We start from the raw sequence: 17,055 nt of genomic DNA, 5'->3' as shown, positions 1-17,055 counted from the left end.
CCCATACATAATCAAGTTCATGCATAAAAAGGTTAGACTTAAGAGTAAGCTGTTTCAGTTCTGAACTTCACTCATGCCTTTTATTTCAAGCACCATAAGTTACAAAATAAGCATAAATTACTTCTTGATAAGCTAGCATTCCAGAGCAAGACTGATCTTGCTTGTACAATGATAACCAGGAACACTCCATCTTACAATGAAAGTTCTTCAGGTACTTACAGTGATCAGTCCAATTTTAGTCTCCCTTTATTTCCTCCTTAGAAAAAGGGTGGGAGAACCTCGTAACAGAATATGTATCTAGCATCACTTAGCCACTGCTCCTCAATAGCTATACAAGGTGCTGTTCCATATACAACAGTTTACAATACATTCCATTATTCATTTTAAAGACAACTCTGGAAGGGCAGCCTACATACTTCCCCCTAAATATTTAGTGTCTTTTTCACCGCATGTATTATATCCTTTACTTGAGGCAAGCAGTTCTCCTCCAAAATCTTTGCATAAGGCATAGGAACATCTGCACCTGTAACACGCACAGCAGGTGCATCCAAGTGGTTGAAAGCAGGACCTGAAATCAAAATAAGAAATTAAAATCCCTTTCTCAAGCATCCAGCAGTGCCTGCAGTATAGTTTTTGTAGCTACCTGACAAGCAGAAAGATCTCAAAGGAAACTGAGAATCCACAACCAACAAACTTGGTCCTCCCACCCTTTCCATCCTTCATCACCTTCGCCTTCCTTTAATACCACATCCCCATGTTAGCTTATTAGAAAACACAATCCCAAACTCCACTACTTGCTTTTCTACAATACAAGGAGGAGGAGATGTAATTACATTCAACAACAGCAGTAAGGTCAGAGTTTAAAATGAAAAGAGGCTACAGGCAAAAGAATAAGCAAGCTAGCAATTCCATTTAGGCTAAAAAAAAATAAGTAGCAAGATTGTGAAAGAGTTGACCTAGAATTTGATTAAAAACTGAGTATCATTCTCTGTTAACTTGCAAGTTGACTATTTAGTTTTAAAGCTGAGACTCAGCAATGGTTCACTGCTGAAAGGAACACCTTTTTTCACTTGTAGAGATGGCAGCGACTACAGATGGGGTAGAGTGGAAGTGTTAACAGAGTAAGGATAGAACTGTCTTACACTTCCTCAAGAGATCATGAATACAGGTGGAAGATTATTATTATTATTATTATTAACAGTACTTATATACCGCTTTTCAACTAAAGTTCACAAAGTGGTTTACAGAGAAAAATCAAATAACTAAATGACCCAATATAAAAGATTATATTGGCTGACTGGCTTCAAAGCATCCAAAATGACAGATAATCTATAATACCTTCCATAATCCTGGCACAAATCTCAGCTCCCACGCCAAACTGGGGCCAGCCGCCTTCTACAGTCACAAGGTGATTTGTCTTCACAACGCTAGATTCTATGGTTTCAATATCCATTGGCCTAATGCTACGGAGGTTGATTACCTGTGAGGGCAGAGACGTGAGTTTTTTTCCAGCTATCCAGCATTACACATAATTAGCTTTGGCATGGCCTTAAGTGTACCCAACTTCAACAGCCTGAGAATCTCATTTTTCAGTTGAAAGAGAAAAAAAATCATGTGCCCAGGCTTTGATGGGAGAAATGCTTCCAAGCATCTGGACACTGCTTGGTGCATAGTCAAAAGCAGATATTTGGGGGAAGGAGGCTTTCTAGCAGTTGAGGCTTGACCATGTTGAGGCTTGACCATGTACCTTACCCAGCTAATTGGCATGATTATCAGCCATCACCAGACTGATAATGATGTTTAAAATCAATTCATTATTAAATTCAACATCTGCATATAAAAGTTTTAATTATGTACTGCACTACAGAAGCACCACTTGCATCTAAAGAGTTTTGTTGAAGTATTGATATACACTGCTCAAAACAATAAAGGGAACACTTAAACTGCTCAAAACAATAAAGGGAACACTTAAACAACACAATGTCACTCCAAGTCAATCACACTTCTGTGAAATCAAACTGTCCACCTAGGAAGCCACACCAATTGACAATCAAGTTAACATGCTGTTGCACAAATGGAGTAGACAACAGGTGGAAATCACAGGCAAGTAACAAGACACCCCCAATAAAGGAGTGGTTCTGCAGGTGGTGACCACAGACCACTTCACAGTCCCTATGCTTTCTGGCTGATGTTTGGGTGACCTTTGAATGCTGTCGGTGCTGTCACTCTAGTGGTAGCATGAGGCGGATTCTGCAACCCACACAAGTGGCTCAGGTAGTGCAGCTCAGCCAGGATGGCACATCAATGCGAGCTGTGGCAAGAAGGTTTGCTGTGTCTGTCAGTGTGGTGTCCAGAGCATGGAGGCGCTACCAGAAGACAGGCCAGTACACCAGGAGACGTGGAGGAGGCCATAGGAGGGCAACAACCCAGCATCAGGACCACTACCTCCGCCTTTGTGCCACGAGGAACAGGAGGAACACTGCCAGAGCCCTGCAAAATGACCTCCAGCAGGCCACAAATGTGCATGTGTCTGCTCAAACGGTCAGAAACAGACTCCATGAGGGTGGTATGAGGGCCCGGCGTCCACAGGTGGGGGTTGTGCTGACAGCCCGACACCATGCAGGACGTTTGGCATTTGCCAGAGAGCACCAAGATTGGCAACCTCGCCACTGGCGCCCTGTGCTCTTCAGATGAAAGCAGGTTCACACTGAGCACATGTGACAGACGTGACAGAGTCTGGAGACGGCAGGGAGAACGTTCTGCCTGCAACATCCTCCAGCATGACCGGTTTGGCAGTGGGTCAGTAATGGTGTGGGGTGGCATTTCTTTGGGGGGCCGCACAACCCTCCATGTGCTCGCCAGAGGTAGCCTGACTGCCATTAGGTACCGAGATGAGATCCTCAGACCCCTTGTGAGACCATATGCTGGCACGGTTGGCCCTGGGTTCCTCCTAATGCAAGACAATGCTAGACCTCATGTGGCTGGATTGTGTCAGCAGTTCCTGCAAGATGAAGGCATTGATGCTATGGACTGGCCCGCCCGTTCCCCAGACCTGAATCCAATTGAGCACATCTGGGACATCATGTCTCGCTCCATCCACCAGCGCCACGTTGCACCACAGACTGTCCAGGAGTTGGCGGATGCTTTAGTCCAGGTCTGGGAGGCGATCCCTCAGGAGACTGTCCACCACAACAGGAGCATGCCCAGGCGTTGTAGGGAGGTCATACAGGCACGTGGAGGCCACAAACACTACTGACCCTCATTTTGACTTGCTGTATGCACATTACATCGAAGTTGAATTAGCCTGTAGTGTGTTTTTCCACTTCAATTTTGAGTATGACACCAAACCCAGACCTCCATGGGTTAATAAATGTGATTTCCATTGATGATTGTTGTGTGATTTTGTTGTCAGCACATTCAACTATGTCAGGAACAAAGCATTTAATAGGAATATTTCATTCATTCAGATCTCGGATGTGTTGTTTAAGTGTTCCCTTTATTTTTTGAGCAGCTTATTTTAAAAATGCTGTCCAACTACTTGGAAGAATTTCTTTAGGCAAAGGTCTTTAATTTGTAGCTCAGTATTAGAACATGCAGCCCTTGCATGTAGAAGGTTCCATGCTCAATGCTGGCATCTTAAGTTAAAGGAGGTAAGACTGCAAGGCTAAGAGATTCCAACCCTTGGATTGCTGCTCTTAATTGGAGTGAATCAATGGTTGGACAGCTTCATATGTTCAAGTTAGTCAATGGACTAAACCAGGGGTGTCAAACATAAGGCCTGGGGGGCTGGATGTGGCCTGTGGAAGCTTTTTATGTGGCCCTCAGGCTTTCAGCTGCTGAGTAGTGCTGAGGTGTTACTGCTGCAAGGGTAGCCCACATGAAAATTGGGCTCTTCCATATCTTGAAATATGATCAAGATTTGTATATTTTCTCTTCTGTCATTTGCAGCTAATGAGTTCCTAAGTGAGAAAAAAGTGTTTACTTTTTGTTATGACCTGTTTAATGACAACACTTCTTGCCTAATGACATCACTTCCAGCCCTCAGCAGGCATCATGAATGCTATCTGGCCCTCAGTATGAAATGAGTTTGACACCCCTGGACTAAACATTAGCAAAATGTGTACCAGGACAGTTAACACAGCTTTACACCACAAGAGAAGGATTATTCTGGCAAAGAATTTGATTTGAATGCAATGTGTATACAACCCTGCCTTTAGAGACAGCGCCCTTTCTACTCCACAAGAAGTGATGAAGCTCCAAATGCCTCCAAATATTGTCTTGTGTTAGCTGTGACTTCAGACCCAATCGCATTGGGCGCCACTGCCACCAGAATTAGAGTTCCGGCAGTGGTATGCACTTTATGGCATTGCAAATGCTGATCCGGAAGCATGCAGAACCATGTACTTTCTGGCCACTGCCACAGACAGCAGGGAGGACTCTGGGCACGGTGGTGACAAAGAAGAGCCCTGCCAACCCTTGTAAGTCAGCAGGATGGGGGGGGAGGGCTGGGGCCATGTTAGAGGCAGGAGAGGGTGTCACCTAGTTGAGACTTACATGGGATGCTATCCCCTCTGGTGACAGCTGATGCACCAGCTAAAGAGGTAGCATAAGTCTGAAAAGACCTATGGGAGGTTGAATGTCTTACAGAGGCATGAGGGAAAATATTTCACCCCACCCAAGCCTCCCGCTAGCATGCAGCACAGCCTGCTTTGGTGTAGCTTCGTGCTATGGCGGGGAAAAAGATAGGATTGGGCTGAAGTAGTCCAGTGCTGCAAACCAAGTACATCCAAATGTACATAGTGAGTTGTCATTAAGACATAATGCATATATTTGCTAGCTGTGGAGTAGGTAGTTAGGATTAGAATTGATAGTAAACTATCCTATGTAATGACAAAACACACCTCGCATTCCACTCCATCTTTGGCAAGAACAGCGGCTGCTTCAACACAGTGGCCAACAGATCGTGAGTGAGACACTAAGGTAATGTGGGTTCCTGAAACACAGAGGCTGGTGAGGATTGAGAATTGTCACAAGGTTAATTCAAGAATGCAGGTACTTTAAAGCACAGGACATAGTAGCCGCTGCCACCACCATGCTGTATTTGTTAAGCTGAAGACTCGCTGTCCACCTTTTAAGTGATGATAAATGACTTACTAGTGAGTGTTTATGCTAGTAGGTTCAAAACATACATAGACAGAGTGCTCTTTATTTTTCTAAAATGTAAAGACTAACAAAACTTTAAACTTATGAGTACATGCATGCACTTGCAAGGGAAAAGGTACGTTCCATTCCTTTACCTTACAAATCCATTGTTGCCATCTTTACAAAAATGGTAATCCCTTAAAACAGAAAATGTGCGTGATAGGGGACCCCACCAAGCCAATCTCCAAACCACTGGTGTTTCAGGTGCAGATGCCCCAGCAAATCCAGATAGAGCAGCTGGTAAGAAGGGGTTAGGCTACAACAGCAGTTCTCAAACTCTCATGGAGCCGCTTGATGGGGCTCTTGGTGGGGGCGGGGGGAGGCAGTGACGCTAAGGGGGCTGCAGGGACTGGCATGTACTTACCAGTGCCTGCAGCAGCGTCCTTGGGGGGTCCTGCACTAGTATTTGAAGGGCTCCCCAGCCTCCAGAAAGTGAAAGCGGAGTGAGGGCTGGGGAGCCCTGTAGACGCTTGCACAGGGCTTCCCCACATCCCCAGGACACTGCTGCAAGGACTGTTAAGTACATGCCAGTCCCTCTGCCCCTTAAGGGGACAAAGGCCAGGGCCCTCTGGGTGGGACGTCACGACACCCCAGTTTGAGAAGCCCTGGGCTACAAGATTCAGTGCTGGCTACGGAATATGTTGACATCCCCCAAGTCAACTAAACTGCTGGTTAACAAAAGTGATGGCACTCCAAACTCTATAGAGTGTTCCCCATTGGTACAGACAGAACCAATTTTCTCTCCATCTCAATATATCAGAACATACACTTTAACACAGAAGACTAGGTCATTTCAAGTACAGGCATCCCTCATATCTGTGGATCTGGGGGGTCTCCCCTGTGTCCATTACAGCACCTTTGTTTTTCTGTAGTAGCACTTGCAGGGTGGGTACTTCTTGCTGAACTGAAAAACAGAACATGCAGGCAACCAGTCTGCATGCTATAGGGAGATTAATTGAATTTTAACAGGAAGCAGGAGCTGGTTGCCTACATGTTGTTCTTCAGTTAAGCAAGTATCACTGACATTGCAAGAGCTACTACAGAAAAAGAAAGGTACTATGATGGATGTACTGGGTGGGGACACTATTTTTATTAGGTTTCCTGTATCTGCTGTTTTGGAATTACGCTCCCCCCAGAATGGAACCCCCTGCAGATATGGAAGGTCACGCCTGTACAGGTGGGGCCTCTGTGGATTTGGCATCCACGATTTGCCTTACCGCAGATGCTGAACCCATAGATTCCCCCCCCCCCGATGGCTTGAAAACTGCTGATTTGATAATATGTGGCTTTCAATATCCACAGGGGGTCCGGGAATGGATCTCCCACAGATACAAAGGTACCAACTGTAATGTGTTCTTAGCAGTTCACTAATATGCAACAGAAATGGTCAGAATTCTGGGTGCCTGCATACCCTGTATCCACAGATCCTGTACTTATGGATCACTGCGCCCATCAACATTGTTAAACAGCTTATTGGGGCAAAGTTGAAACAGGTTCCTATAAGCATTTAAGTGTATAGTGCTACAGAGCAGGCTGCTCTGAATGCTTACTTAAACTAGCTCCCATGCTAAACAGGAAGCGGACGTTAACTGCTTCCTGTTTAGCTTTAACACTTGATTAATGCTTCATTAAACTAGCTCTGTTTAATCAAGTATTTGGGTAGTCAGCAGCCTGTTCTGTGGTGCTATAAGCTTAAATGCTTACAGTGACTTGTTTATACAAGAAAAGTTCACCACAGTAAACTATTTAACAAAGTTAATGGACATGCGGGAGGCATCTATTGTTATAGCACCCTCCCTATCAGTAGTTTCCATATTTGCAAGGGGGGGGGTCCCCAGTAGATACAGAGGCACGCCTGTATATGTTTTGCTTACAGTGCTGTCCTTTTAAGATACTCTGTTCCAAAGGCAAGAGGCAGAGAGCCCAATCCTGAACTCAGAATGCCCGCTCACTGCCAACATGAACCATCGCAAACATGCCATAAAGCACATTTGTGAGGGTTAGTGCTGGAGCACCAGAGCTGGCCCTGTGCTGATGGGAGGCCAGTAGTCTGCCACCTGGCCCTCACCCGGATTGTTGGGCAGTGGGGAGGTGAGTGGGGAAGTCAGGGAGGGGGGTAGGGGGCGGGGAGGGACCGGCAGAGCTCACCTCCACCAAATCTTGAGCTCTGTGTCAGGCCTCCTTGATTCTGTGCCGGCTCCAGAGCCACCACAAAATTGAGTTGCCCCAATGCAGGGCTACTTCCCTTACTCGGGGGAAGGGGACGAAAGTCTCCTTCTCTCAAGGAGCTGGCGGCAGCTGCCCGAGGCGTGCTGGATACCGCAGCAGCCCTACACTTGGGGCAGCTCAGGACTGGGCTGTCAGGCTGCTATCCTACTTGCACTTTCCTGTGACTAAGCCCCAATGGAAACAGTGGGACTTCTGAGCAGACATGAGTAAGATCGAGCTGTAACCCTATGACACTGGAGAACACCACAGAGCTGGATGTACATCAACAGAAACTTGTTTCTTGTTTCAGAAACTTGTCAAGGTTTGCTTACCTGGTCTTTCTATCTTAGCCTTTCCAATAGGAACAATGAAATCTTTTGACATGGCTTCCTCAGACATCTCAAAGGGAACACCATACAACAGTTCGTTTTCCAGCATTACAACTACAAAAGGAATAGAAAGAGCCATAACCACATATCTTCTTTCACCTTTCTATACCACTCAAGTTCATGTATCCTTTCTATACTTCCAAATTCCTAAATACCTGAAGTGCCAATTTAATCTCCAAAACCCTCTTTCACACCTGTAAAAACCAAACTCAAATTCTGCTTTAAAGAACATGCATCATGGACCTTTCTGTTAAAATAGTTTCCAAGGTCATTTTCAATAAAGTTAAAGTTCATAATGAAAAGCAATCCAATCCTAAAAAAATTAATTCAAAAACCAAAAGGCAAAAAGCACCAACTGCAGATAATTAAAACTGGCAAGACAGTTCAACTGAATTTCTGAAAACACAGTAACAAAAAGAAAGCATTTTCACTCTTCTCTGGAAAAAGGTGTTCTACTCTGATGCCTCACAGCAATGTTGAACAGTCTCAGCACAGTGCAGATTTCACAGGTGAGATTTGGACCTGGAACTTGACAGACCTGCAAAAGCCTTTAATTTAATAGGCTTGAGAAACTACTCACACAGATTTCTTAGCTTCATTTACCTGGATTGTCATCCCGGATTGATGCTTTAAGGAGGCCCTTTGCATCCTCTGAGCTCCAAGGGCTGACTACTTTCAGTCCAGGACAGTGCCCATACCAAGCTGCAAAACACTGGGAGTGCTGGGCTGCAACTCCCGCTGAGGCTCCATTTGGACCCCTGAAGACAATGGGGACAGGCACCAAACCAGAAGACATGTAGTAGGTTTTGGCAGCTGAGTTTATAATCTGATCAATAGCTTGCATGGAGAAGTTGAAGGTCATGAATTCACAAATAGGTCTCAAGCCAGCCTGTTAAAATTGAGTAGCAACTGTGTTAATAGCTATCACCAGCTTAAACTTTAAAAAAGTAAATTAAGACATTCTTTATAAATGCTTTTTAAAAAAATAAACACACAAGTGGAGGTACACACCATAGCAGCACCAACAGCAATTCCAGTAAAGCCCATCTGTTAAAAAAAAAAAAAGATTGAAAATTTAATTACAATTACCTAAAATAAGTCATTGAAACTGGCGGAACTTAATTTTCAGCCAAGTCCTAACCAATAAGTACTAAAACTGACATTTAAGATGAGTGTCAATTTCATACCTCTGATATAGGAGTGTCTATTATTCTCTTATCACCATATTTCTTCCAAAGTCCTCTGCTAATCTGTAGATTTAAAAAAGGGTTTTCAGTTTATGCTAATTATGCCTTTGTAAGTTGTGCTGAGGTTAGGTCAGGGATGTCACTCATTTCATACAGTGGACAAAATAACATTCACGGCACCTGCTGAGGGCTGGAAGTGACATCATTAAGCAGATGATGGCCAGAAATGAGCACTTTGTTCTCAAGCAGCAATTCATTAGCTGCAAATGATAGAAGAAAAAATATGCAAAACTTGATAATATTTTTAAGATATTGAGGAGTCCAATTATCACATAGGCTGCCCTTTCAGCAGTGCCGCTTCTACCAAGGTATCACTTCTGAAAGGGTGGCTCTCTCAGGGCCTTGGCAGCATCTCCCTCTCTCACTCCTCTTGGTCTGTCCCTTCCCCCATAGCGATCCTTGCCTTCTGCGGCCTCTTTCTCTCTATCCCTCCCCGAGCTTGGGAGAGCAGCACTGCTGAAAGGTTGGTGCTGGGAGAGCCCAATTTGGTTCGGATAAAGAGCTTCTGGAGCCATACTGGCCCACGGGCCTTATGTTTGCTACCTCTGGATTAGGTATTCTAAGTATGCAGCTCTTACCTTGTATGCACCATCATACTGAGCAACTTCCTCCCCCAGCAAGAAAACTTTCTCATCTCTCTCTATCTCCTCATCCAAGGCTTGATTTAAAGCATCACGGACAGTCACCTGTTGACACACATATTTAGTTTACAATTCACAAACCATTTACTTGACAGTAATTATGCTGAAATCCCACTGTGTAATCTAGGAGGGATAGTATTTTGGTTTGAAGTTTGGTTTGGCAATATCTTTGACAAAGAGTAAACACTTGGTGGGATTTCTGCCTTAGATAAGCACTGAGGGAATGAGAGGGGTTTGGTTTGACTAGGGTGTAATGCTATATATATAATAGCAAGAAAGATTTTTGAGAAGTGACAACCATGAACATTCCTGCTTTCTGCAGTGCGGCTTTCATGGTTCCTAATGTTTGTTTTGCATTTTTCACTGCTATCCTGAAAGAGATATTCTCAGCAGGCCATCAACATCAATGAAGATCTCTTTTCCAAATAGTAACACAGCACCCAAGGCAAAACTTATGGGAGATGACGTTAAGACTCAGTTTCCCTGTATCAACTAACATGCCAAGCATCCATATTTCCTCCCCTGTCCTTCAAGATCAGAGAAGATACATGCTTGATACCATGCTTATCTTGACAAGCTCCTTTCTGCTTTGCACTGCAAATTACAGTACTGAACTCTTAGTAATCTGCCAACTGTCTACTTATCCCATCAGAAGGTCTTAAAACCTACTCACAATTCCCACACCGATCAGAAAGTTATTGAATGACGCCTACAAAGAGCCTACTAGTCTCTCTGAAAGCCAGCACTATCCTTTAGAAAAGTAAGATCAGTGTAAAGGAAATAACTGACATAATACATTGTAGTAAAATCATAGCATGAATCAAAAGGACAAATAAAATTGCTTTTGCATACTCACGTTACTAGAAATATATTTACTTGCAAAATATTTACATTTGACATTTTTGCTTTCTGACCTAGTTGCCCTAACATAACTGCTACCGACCCAACATATCCCCAAGAGCTCTGGCCTTCCAGTGAACTGTGAATGCATGCTAGATTGTCGTGACAGCTGCATGACAGCCTTGCAACACAGGGAGGCTTTTGAAATGAATAAAGGACTTGATGGGTTATTTACCCCCTCATTACCTATTAATATTTTGATTTCCAGTCTTTTTCTTCTTTTTTTAAAGTCGTGTGTGTGCATGTGTAAAATACTGCATACATTGGAATTTAGTTCCAAATAAATGTGTTTAAGATTGCATTGTCAGTCCCCTGTCTCCAAGCCATGACCCTAAAGCAGTGCTACTCAAACTTTTTAGCAGCTCCGTTTTGCTCCCCCTGCTGGGAATGGCTCCGAAGGGAGGGGTCGCTTGCCCGCCTCGATGCCAGCCTGAGTGCCCCACCCCCCTCCAGCTACGCCACTGGCACTCCGTCCCTTCTGTATCTGGTCACCCTAAGAAGTGCAGCTTTCTCCAGCACAGCACAGCACCCCCCATGCCAAGAACTGCTTCGTGCCCCCAGGCCCTGCTGGGAAAGGGGTCGCAGGGAAGGGGGCACAGGGGAGTGCCAGGCAGGGAGGCCCCCCTCAAGGACCACTGGTGGCACCCGCACCACTGGCTGGGGACCGCTGGGCCGGGCACGAGCCACAGAAAGCAACCCTCACCCAGACTGGGGGCGTCCAGGAGGCCCAAGGGGTGAAGTCGCTGGAGCGCCCAGCCCCACAGTGACGGGAGCCTCCCAGCACACGCGGCGCCCTCCCCGCTCCGGCCTGAGCCTTCCAGGTGACCCCGCCCCCCCCTCTGCGGCCTCGGGTCCAGCTGCCCCACGGCCACTCGTACCTGGGCGGCGGCGGGCGCAGAGCAGTGGAGGCCCCGCCGAGGCAGCCCGGGAAACCTTCCCGCGCCCGCCCACTGGGCGCACCGCAGCAAGCCCCGCACAGGCCCTGCACACGCCGCCATCTTGGGTTTGCCCTCCACCTGGAACGCTCCGCGGCGTTTCCCTGCCCGGGTGACGTAGCCTAGCAACGGGGCGGAAGTGCCCGCCGGCTCTCGGGATTCGAGGCGACGCCGCGGCGGGCTGTCACTTCCGCCCTCAGTTGGGAAGCCCTGGCAGGGCTTGGCCTCGGCGCTTACGGAAAGCCGCTTGGCTCAAGAAGCCTCAGCACGTTCGTAGCTTCGCCTGTCTTTTCAGCGTTCCCTCACGGGGTCGCTGCTGGTTCCGCGGTGGTCAGTTGGGGCAGTGGGGAAGCGCTGAGCCTTCCTGAACGGACACGGGGTTGGCCTAAGACCTGCAGGCGCCTGCAGGGGGTGTCCGCTGCTGCCTTCCTTTGCCTGGTGCTGCCACACTTACCTGGGAGTAAGCCACACTGACTACAAGGGGACTTACTTCTGAGTAGACATGCATGGGATTGGGCTCTGGGGGTGCTATCCCATCCACACTTTCCTGGGAGTAAGCCCCATTGACTATAATGGGGCTTACTTCTGAGCTGGCATGCATAGGATTGTAGTCAAGCCCTATTGACTACAGTGGGATTTACTTCTGAGTAGGTCTGAGCTCTACAACTTCCCCAGGACTGGGGAAGGGAGACCAAGACAGGGAGGTACATAAGAGGAGCCCCACTGGATCAGGAAAAGGCCCATCTAGGTTCCTGTATCTCACACTGGCCCACCAGATGCCTCAGGGAGCACATGAGACAGCAAGAGACCTGCATCCTGGTGCCCTCCCCTGCACCTGGCCTTCTGAGGTAGTCTGCTTCTAAAATCAGGAGCTTGCACATGTCCACCATGGCTTGTAACTTGTGATGGACTTTTCCTCCAGAAATCTGTCCAGTCCCCTTTTAAAGGCATCTAGGCCACCATCACCACATTCTGTGGCAAGGAGTTCCACAGACCAATCACACGCTAAGTAAAGAAATATTTTATTTCATATGTTCTAACTCTGCCAAGAGTCAGTTTCAGTGGATGTCCCCTGCTTCTGGTGTTGGTGAAAGAAAATGACTGGCCCAAGGCCAACCTGGTGAGGTTCTGTCTGGGTGGAGATTTATTTTTATTTATTTTTCACATTTTTATATCCCTCTGCCTCCAAGGAGCTTATTGTGGTGTGATATTTGAATATGGATTTTCCTGGTCTAAGACCCAATTCTATTCAACTTCCCAGCACTGGTGCAGGTGCAATGCAGCTCCAAGGTAAGGGAACAAATGTTCCCTTAACTTGAGGAGGCCTCTGTGACTTAGTTCCCACCAAGGGATATAGTGTACACCCCATTGGCATGGCTGCACTGGCACTGGAAAATTGGATAGGATTGGGCCCTGAGTCGAATTCCCAGACAACCACACCATCCTGGCTCTCAAAGTGTCTGCAAGACACTCTAGCCCACCACTTTTCTTTCCTCTATGCTTCCTTCTCTACGTTATTTCCTTCAGATCCCAGAAGTGAAGGAGGCAGGTGAACACCACTATCACTACACTAGTGTAGAATCACAGACTTGGAAGGGACCCACAAGATCATTCAATACAAGCCCCTGTCAATAACTACATAGTTACAACATCCCCAATAGACATTCAGCCCCTGCTTAAAGATCTTGGATGATGGCAAGGCTACTGCATTCTGAGGCACACTTTTCCACTGCTGAACGGCTCTTACTGTGAGAAAGTTCTTCCTAATTGAAATCTCCCTTGTAATTTAAACCCACTTGAATGGGTCTTACCGTTTGGAACAGCTATGAACAAATTCACTCCATCTTCCACACAAGGGCCCCTCATTTATTGGTCAATATGTCATGTCTTAAATGTCTCTTCTTCAAACTAAGGATGCCCAACTCCTTCCACTTTTGCTCACAGGGCATAGTCTACAGCCACCTCACCACTGCAGTCACAGCAAGCTTCAGGGGTCAACTGTGTGGGTGCTCTGATGGGCATGGGCATTTGACCAGAGCTCCTCCTGGTCAAACCCTAACTTCCCACTCCCCAATCAATTTTGAAAGCAGGTTAATGCAAATTGCCTCAATTTTACTGGTTTTTGTCCCCCCTCTTAAAAAATAAAATGGAAATCAGATTGATGAACTGATAGAAACCTTTTTTCGATTCTTTCTCTTGTCTGTTTTATAGTATGTGGATTCTTTGGCGTTTTCACTTTGTTGTCAGAAAACATGAAAGACAACCAAAAGTACAGGAAAACATGAAGTAAGCAAGGAAAAAAAATCTCATTTGTTTGGGAAGGAGAAACATTCTCCTTTGACCTTGAGACATTGTGGAGGTCCTCATAAGGGTATCCCTGTGCCTTTGGGATTTTGTTTTTAAGGGACAAAAAACAGCTATACGTTGGGGCAGTTCATATTAACTACATGGAAGCATATGCATGCCTACTGAGAAGTAAGTCCCACAGAGTTCAATGAGACATAACACAGGGATAAATTTGTGTAGAAGTGGCAGCTTAGCCTAGCTTGGATAAATTGCCAGTGCAAGGGCTCCCCCAGCTGTCACTGCCATGCACTACCTCTACATCGTGCAGATCATCATTAATGGGACAGTGGGCAGGGTATGCAAATATTAGGCAATACCACAAATTTGGGGATTTGCCAAGTGGGAATACTCCACAAATTCTGAGATGAAACTGGTTGTAGAATGGTCGTTCCATACAAATGGCAAAAAGAATACTGTTGGTGGAATCTATGTGGGGGGAGTACAAACCAAGAGTTGAACTTTTGGCCAAAGGTACTTTGGAGTGTAGTATCATTCCCAGAGGGCTTGAATAACATCAAAATATTGAAGGAGTGGGTTTTGGGCTACATTCAGCATCGCTTCTCGGCCTTATGGCTAAGATCACGTGTAGTACCTGTTCTTATCAGCATAATATCTGATATGTTCTCTATTTGAGAACTTTATATTAACTGTGTTTTTTGGAATTAGGAGATGGAACAGGAGCTTGCTTTGACCACTCCATGCATCAACCTGGTATTGCAGTGTTTCCAGGAATGGTGCACTTCCCCTTGGGGAAATATTTGATGTTCAATAATAGATTATGTATGTTCTTGTTTTCTGGGGGGAAAAAATGAGCCTGTGACTGAACTGGCCCATAACAGCCCACAACAGCCCACCGTGGTCTGCAAACTCACCCCAGCATACTTCTGCAGCAGTCCTTCCTGTGGTCCCATGCTAAGAATACTACTGGTGCATGGGATCAAGGAAAAGGATAATTTGGACTAGCACTGCTCTGTAGAGAACCCCCGCAATTTGGAGGGTGCCCTGAAAACCAATACCTGTGATAAATACAGCTACAGCCTAAGGGGAAAAAAAACACCAGACCAGGGTAAGGTGTTTGAAGTTACCTCTCAGGAGGATGCCAGTAACCAGTTCATGTCTTGTGGTGACTCAGAGTAGTCCCCCTCAATGGAACAGTCAAATTAGACAACAGGGACAAGCGTTGCTGCAGGTGCAGCCACTCCAAAGAGACCATGCCCCACATCCTCTGTAGCTGCCAGTGCACCCCACTCAGCAGCCTGGTAACATCAGCATGATGTAATGCAGCATTTTGTCAATGCCATCCATGCTTCAAAAGGAATTATCTCCCTGAACTGAACAGTGGCTGGGGTGGGGAACCAGTTAAGACCTCACATTGTCATCTGCGATTAGGACAAGAAGTAGATCACCATGGTCAATGTCATCATTCCATTCAAGAACTGAAAAGAAGCCATGGCACAGGCCAGGGAACACAAGCACCAAAAACACATAAACCCTGGTGGATGTGCTGAAGCAGAGAGGATATGAGGTCTCTGCCCACATCCTCCTTATCAGGGACCCTAAGAATAAGTCTTATCTATAGTAAGCGCTTATGATGTGTGCAGCACTACTTCAACCTCATGTCCAAACTGCTGGAGTCTAACACCATCCAATGGTTGTGAGACATTTATGTTGAACACATCTCGCACCACCGTCAGTTGGAGAAACCAGTTTGCTCCTCAGCCCAAGGATGGGGGAACCACAACCAGCCTGTTCCCAACCCCAGAGGGGAGGGGCCAATGAGCACTCAGAATACTAACTTGCCCTCCTAACTGAGTGAAGGGAAGCCACCCACAGCTAGCCCTGCACTATGAAAAGGGAGCCATAAGCTGCTCTCTCCTGCACAAGGAAGTGAGCACAGGCCTACCAGCCAGCTATTTTTTTTATGAGGCCGCTGGAGGGAAGGAAACTTGAGATTTGTTTAATTGGTTGGCAACCTTCAGTCTCGGAAGACTATGGTATAAGCCTACAGCACCCAGTATTCCCAGCCGGTCTCCCATCCAAGTACTAACCAGGCCTGACCCTGCTTAGCTTCCAAGATCAGACGAGATTGGGCATGTGCAGGGTAACAGTTGTAATTGCTTAATTACAACTTTGTTTAATTGCTTGCAGGAGAAGTGCTGGGGAGTTTATCATGCCAGGATGCCCATTCCTTTAGTCCTGACCTTAGCTCAACCCCCAAACCTCTTTGAAAGGGCAAATCTCTGCCTATGGAACCTACATGAAAAATAATGGAGATGAGTACCCCACTGTATATCTAAAGTGTGTTTTCCTCACCAGTGAGTTTCAAGTGCACATCTCTACAAGTTAGTTTTTGTGGGCAGAGGCTTCTGGGATATCTTTAAGCCCTGGCATCTTTCTTTCTAGATAATAACTTTTGGTTCTGAGAGAAATGGGAGTTGCAGGGGGTTACAAGAAAGGGATGAGTGAGCATGTATAGAGTGCATTTCCTACATCAATAGGTTACTACATCTAAACCCCTTTGTACCTAGGATTAGGGGAATAGGGATTTTGCCTCTTTTGTTTTGTTCTTTTTTATCTTTGCTGTTATCTAGTTTCAGTTATTTCTTTTACTAAGATAAAGCTAGATACAAATTTTTAAAATAATAAAGAGTACATGCATGTGGATTGCTGTGGTCACTCAATGGTATATTAAATGCACCTGGCATGTGTTCAGAGGCACCTATTCTTGCTTAATGTGATCCAGGGCTACAAACAGGTGGCAAGGATGAATCCCAGTGTGGACCCTATACTGAGTCAGATCCTTGGTCCACCTAGAAATTCCTGATGTTGCATGGCCACTACATGCCTTGCTCAAGAATAGCAAAATTTGAGACTGGCTAATGACCTAAAATACTGGGGTCTAGAAAGAGATTTTTTTTTTTAAGTGACCAGACCATTGTCAACAAAAGGTGGGAGCAGTTCCCTCTGTGAGATCTGCTAATTACTCCCCACCCGCCTACTCCCTCAGTCCCCATCTGGCTGCCTTTACAAGCTAGGATGGGCAAGGGTCAAGTGTGCATGTGGATGACTATGCGCTCCAAGGATCTTGTCTATGGCCTTGGGCTGAACAAGCTGAAAATAATCCAACACCGCAAGTCTGGCAATTGCAGCACTGTCTTTGCTAGAGACTAAATAATGAACACCCAAG

General features: G+C 45.9%; 1 protein-coding gene, 1 non-coding gene and 1 pseudogene across 2 annotated transcripts; 1 reads left to right on the top strand and 2 right to left on the bottom strand.

Annotated features, from left to right (window-relative positions):
• Positions 1-52: 52 nt before the first annotated feature.
• PDHB (pyruvate dehydrogenase E1 subunit beta) lies at positions 53-11,630 on the bottom strand. Its single transcript, XM_066616243.1, has 9 exons — positions 11,466-11,630; positions 9,625-9,732; positions 8,987-9,049; positions 8,811-8,846; positions 8,403-8,688; positions 7,743-7,853; positions 4,902-4,993; positions 1,339-1,480; positions 53-568 (listed from the first exon to the last, which is right to left on the bottom strand). Exons 1-9 carry the CDS (start codon positions 11,583-11,585, stop codon positions 423-425), a joined length of 1,104 nt encoding a protein of 367 aa, XP_066472340.1. The 5' UTR covers positions 11,586-11,630; the 3' UTR covers positions 53-422.
• Positions 11,631-14,421: 2,791 nt separating this feature from the next.
• LOC136643381 (U2 spliceosomal RNA) lies at positions 14,422-14,613 on the top strand. The gene has a single exon (XR_010793992.1). It is a non-coding gene; the product is annotated as a U2 spliceosomal RNA (small nuclear RNA).
• Positions 14,614-15,867: 1,254 nt separating this feature from the next.
• LOC136642493 (5S ribosomal RNA) lies at positions 15,868-15,984 on the bottom strand (annotated as a pseudogene).
• Positions 15,985-17,055: the final 1,071 nt, after the last annotated feature.

The sequence above is a fragment of the Tiliqua scincoides genome, chromosome 2 (assembly GCF_035046505.1).
Source record: "Tiliqua scincoides isolate rTilSci1 chromosome 2, rTilSci1.hap2, whole genome shotgun sequence".
Taxonomy (NCBI): domain Eukaryota; kingdom Metazoa; phylum Chordata; class Lepidosauria; order Squamata; family Scincidae; genus Tiliqua; species Tiliqua scincoides.
This window is presented reverse-complemented; position numbering and strand designations above follow the sequence as displayed.

Excerpts from the sequence above, each read along its gene's own strand:
- PDHB (XM_066616243.1), bottom strand. The coding sequence starts at position 11,585 with ATGGCGGCGTGTGCAGGGCCTGTGCGGGGCTTGCTGCGGTGCGCCCAG. Across the intron at positions 7,854-8,402 it reads AATCCGGGATGACAATCCAG|TTGTAATGCTGGAAAACGAA; the intron begins GTAAATGAAGCT and ends TTCCTTTTGTAG. Across the intron at positions 1,481-4,901 it reads AAGATGGAGTGGAATGCGAG|GTAATCAACCTCCGTAGCAT; the intron begins GTGTGTTTTGTC and ends CTGCCCTCACAG.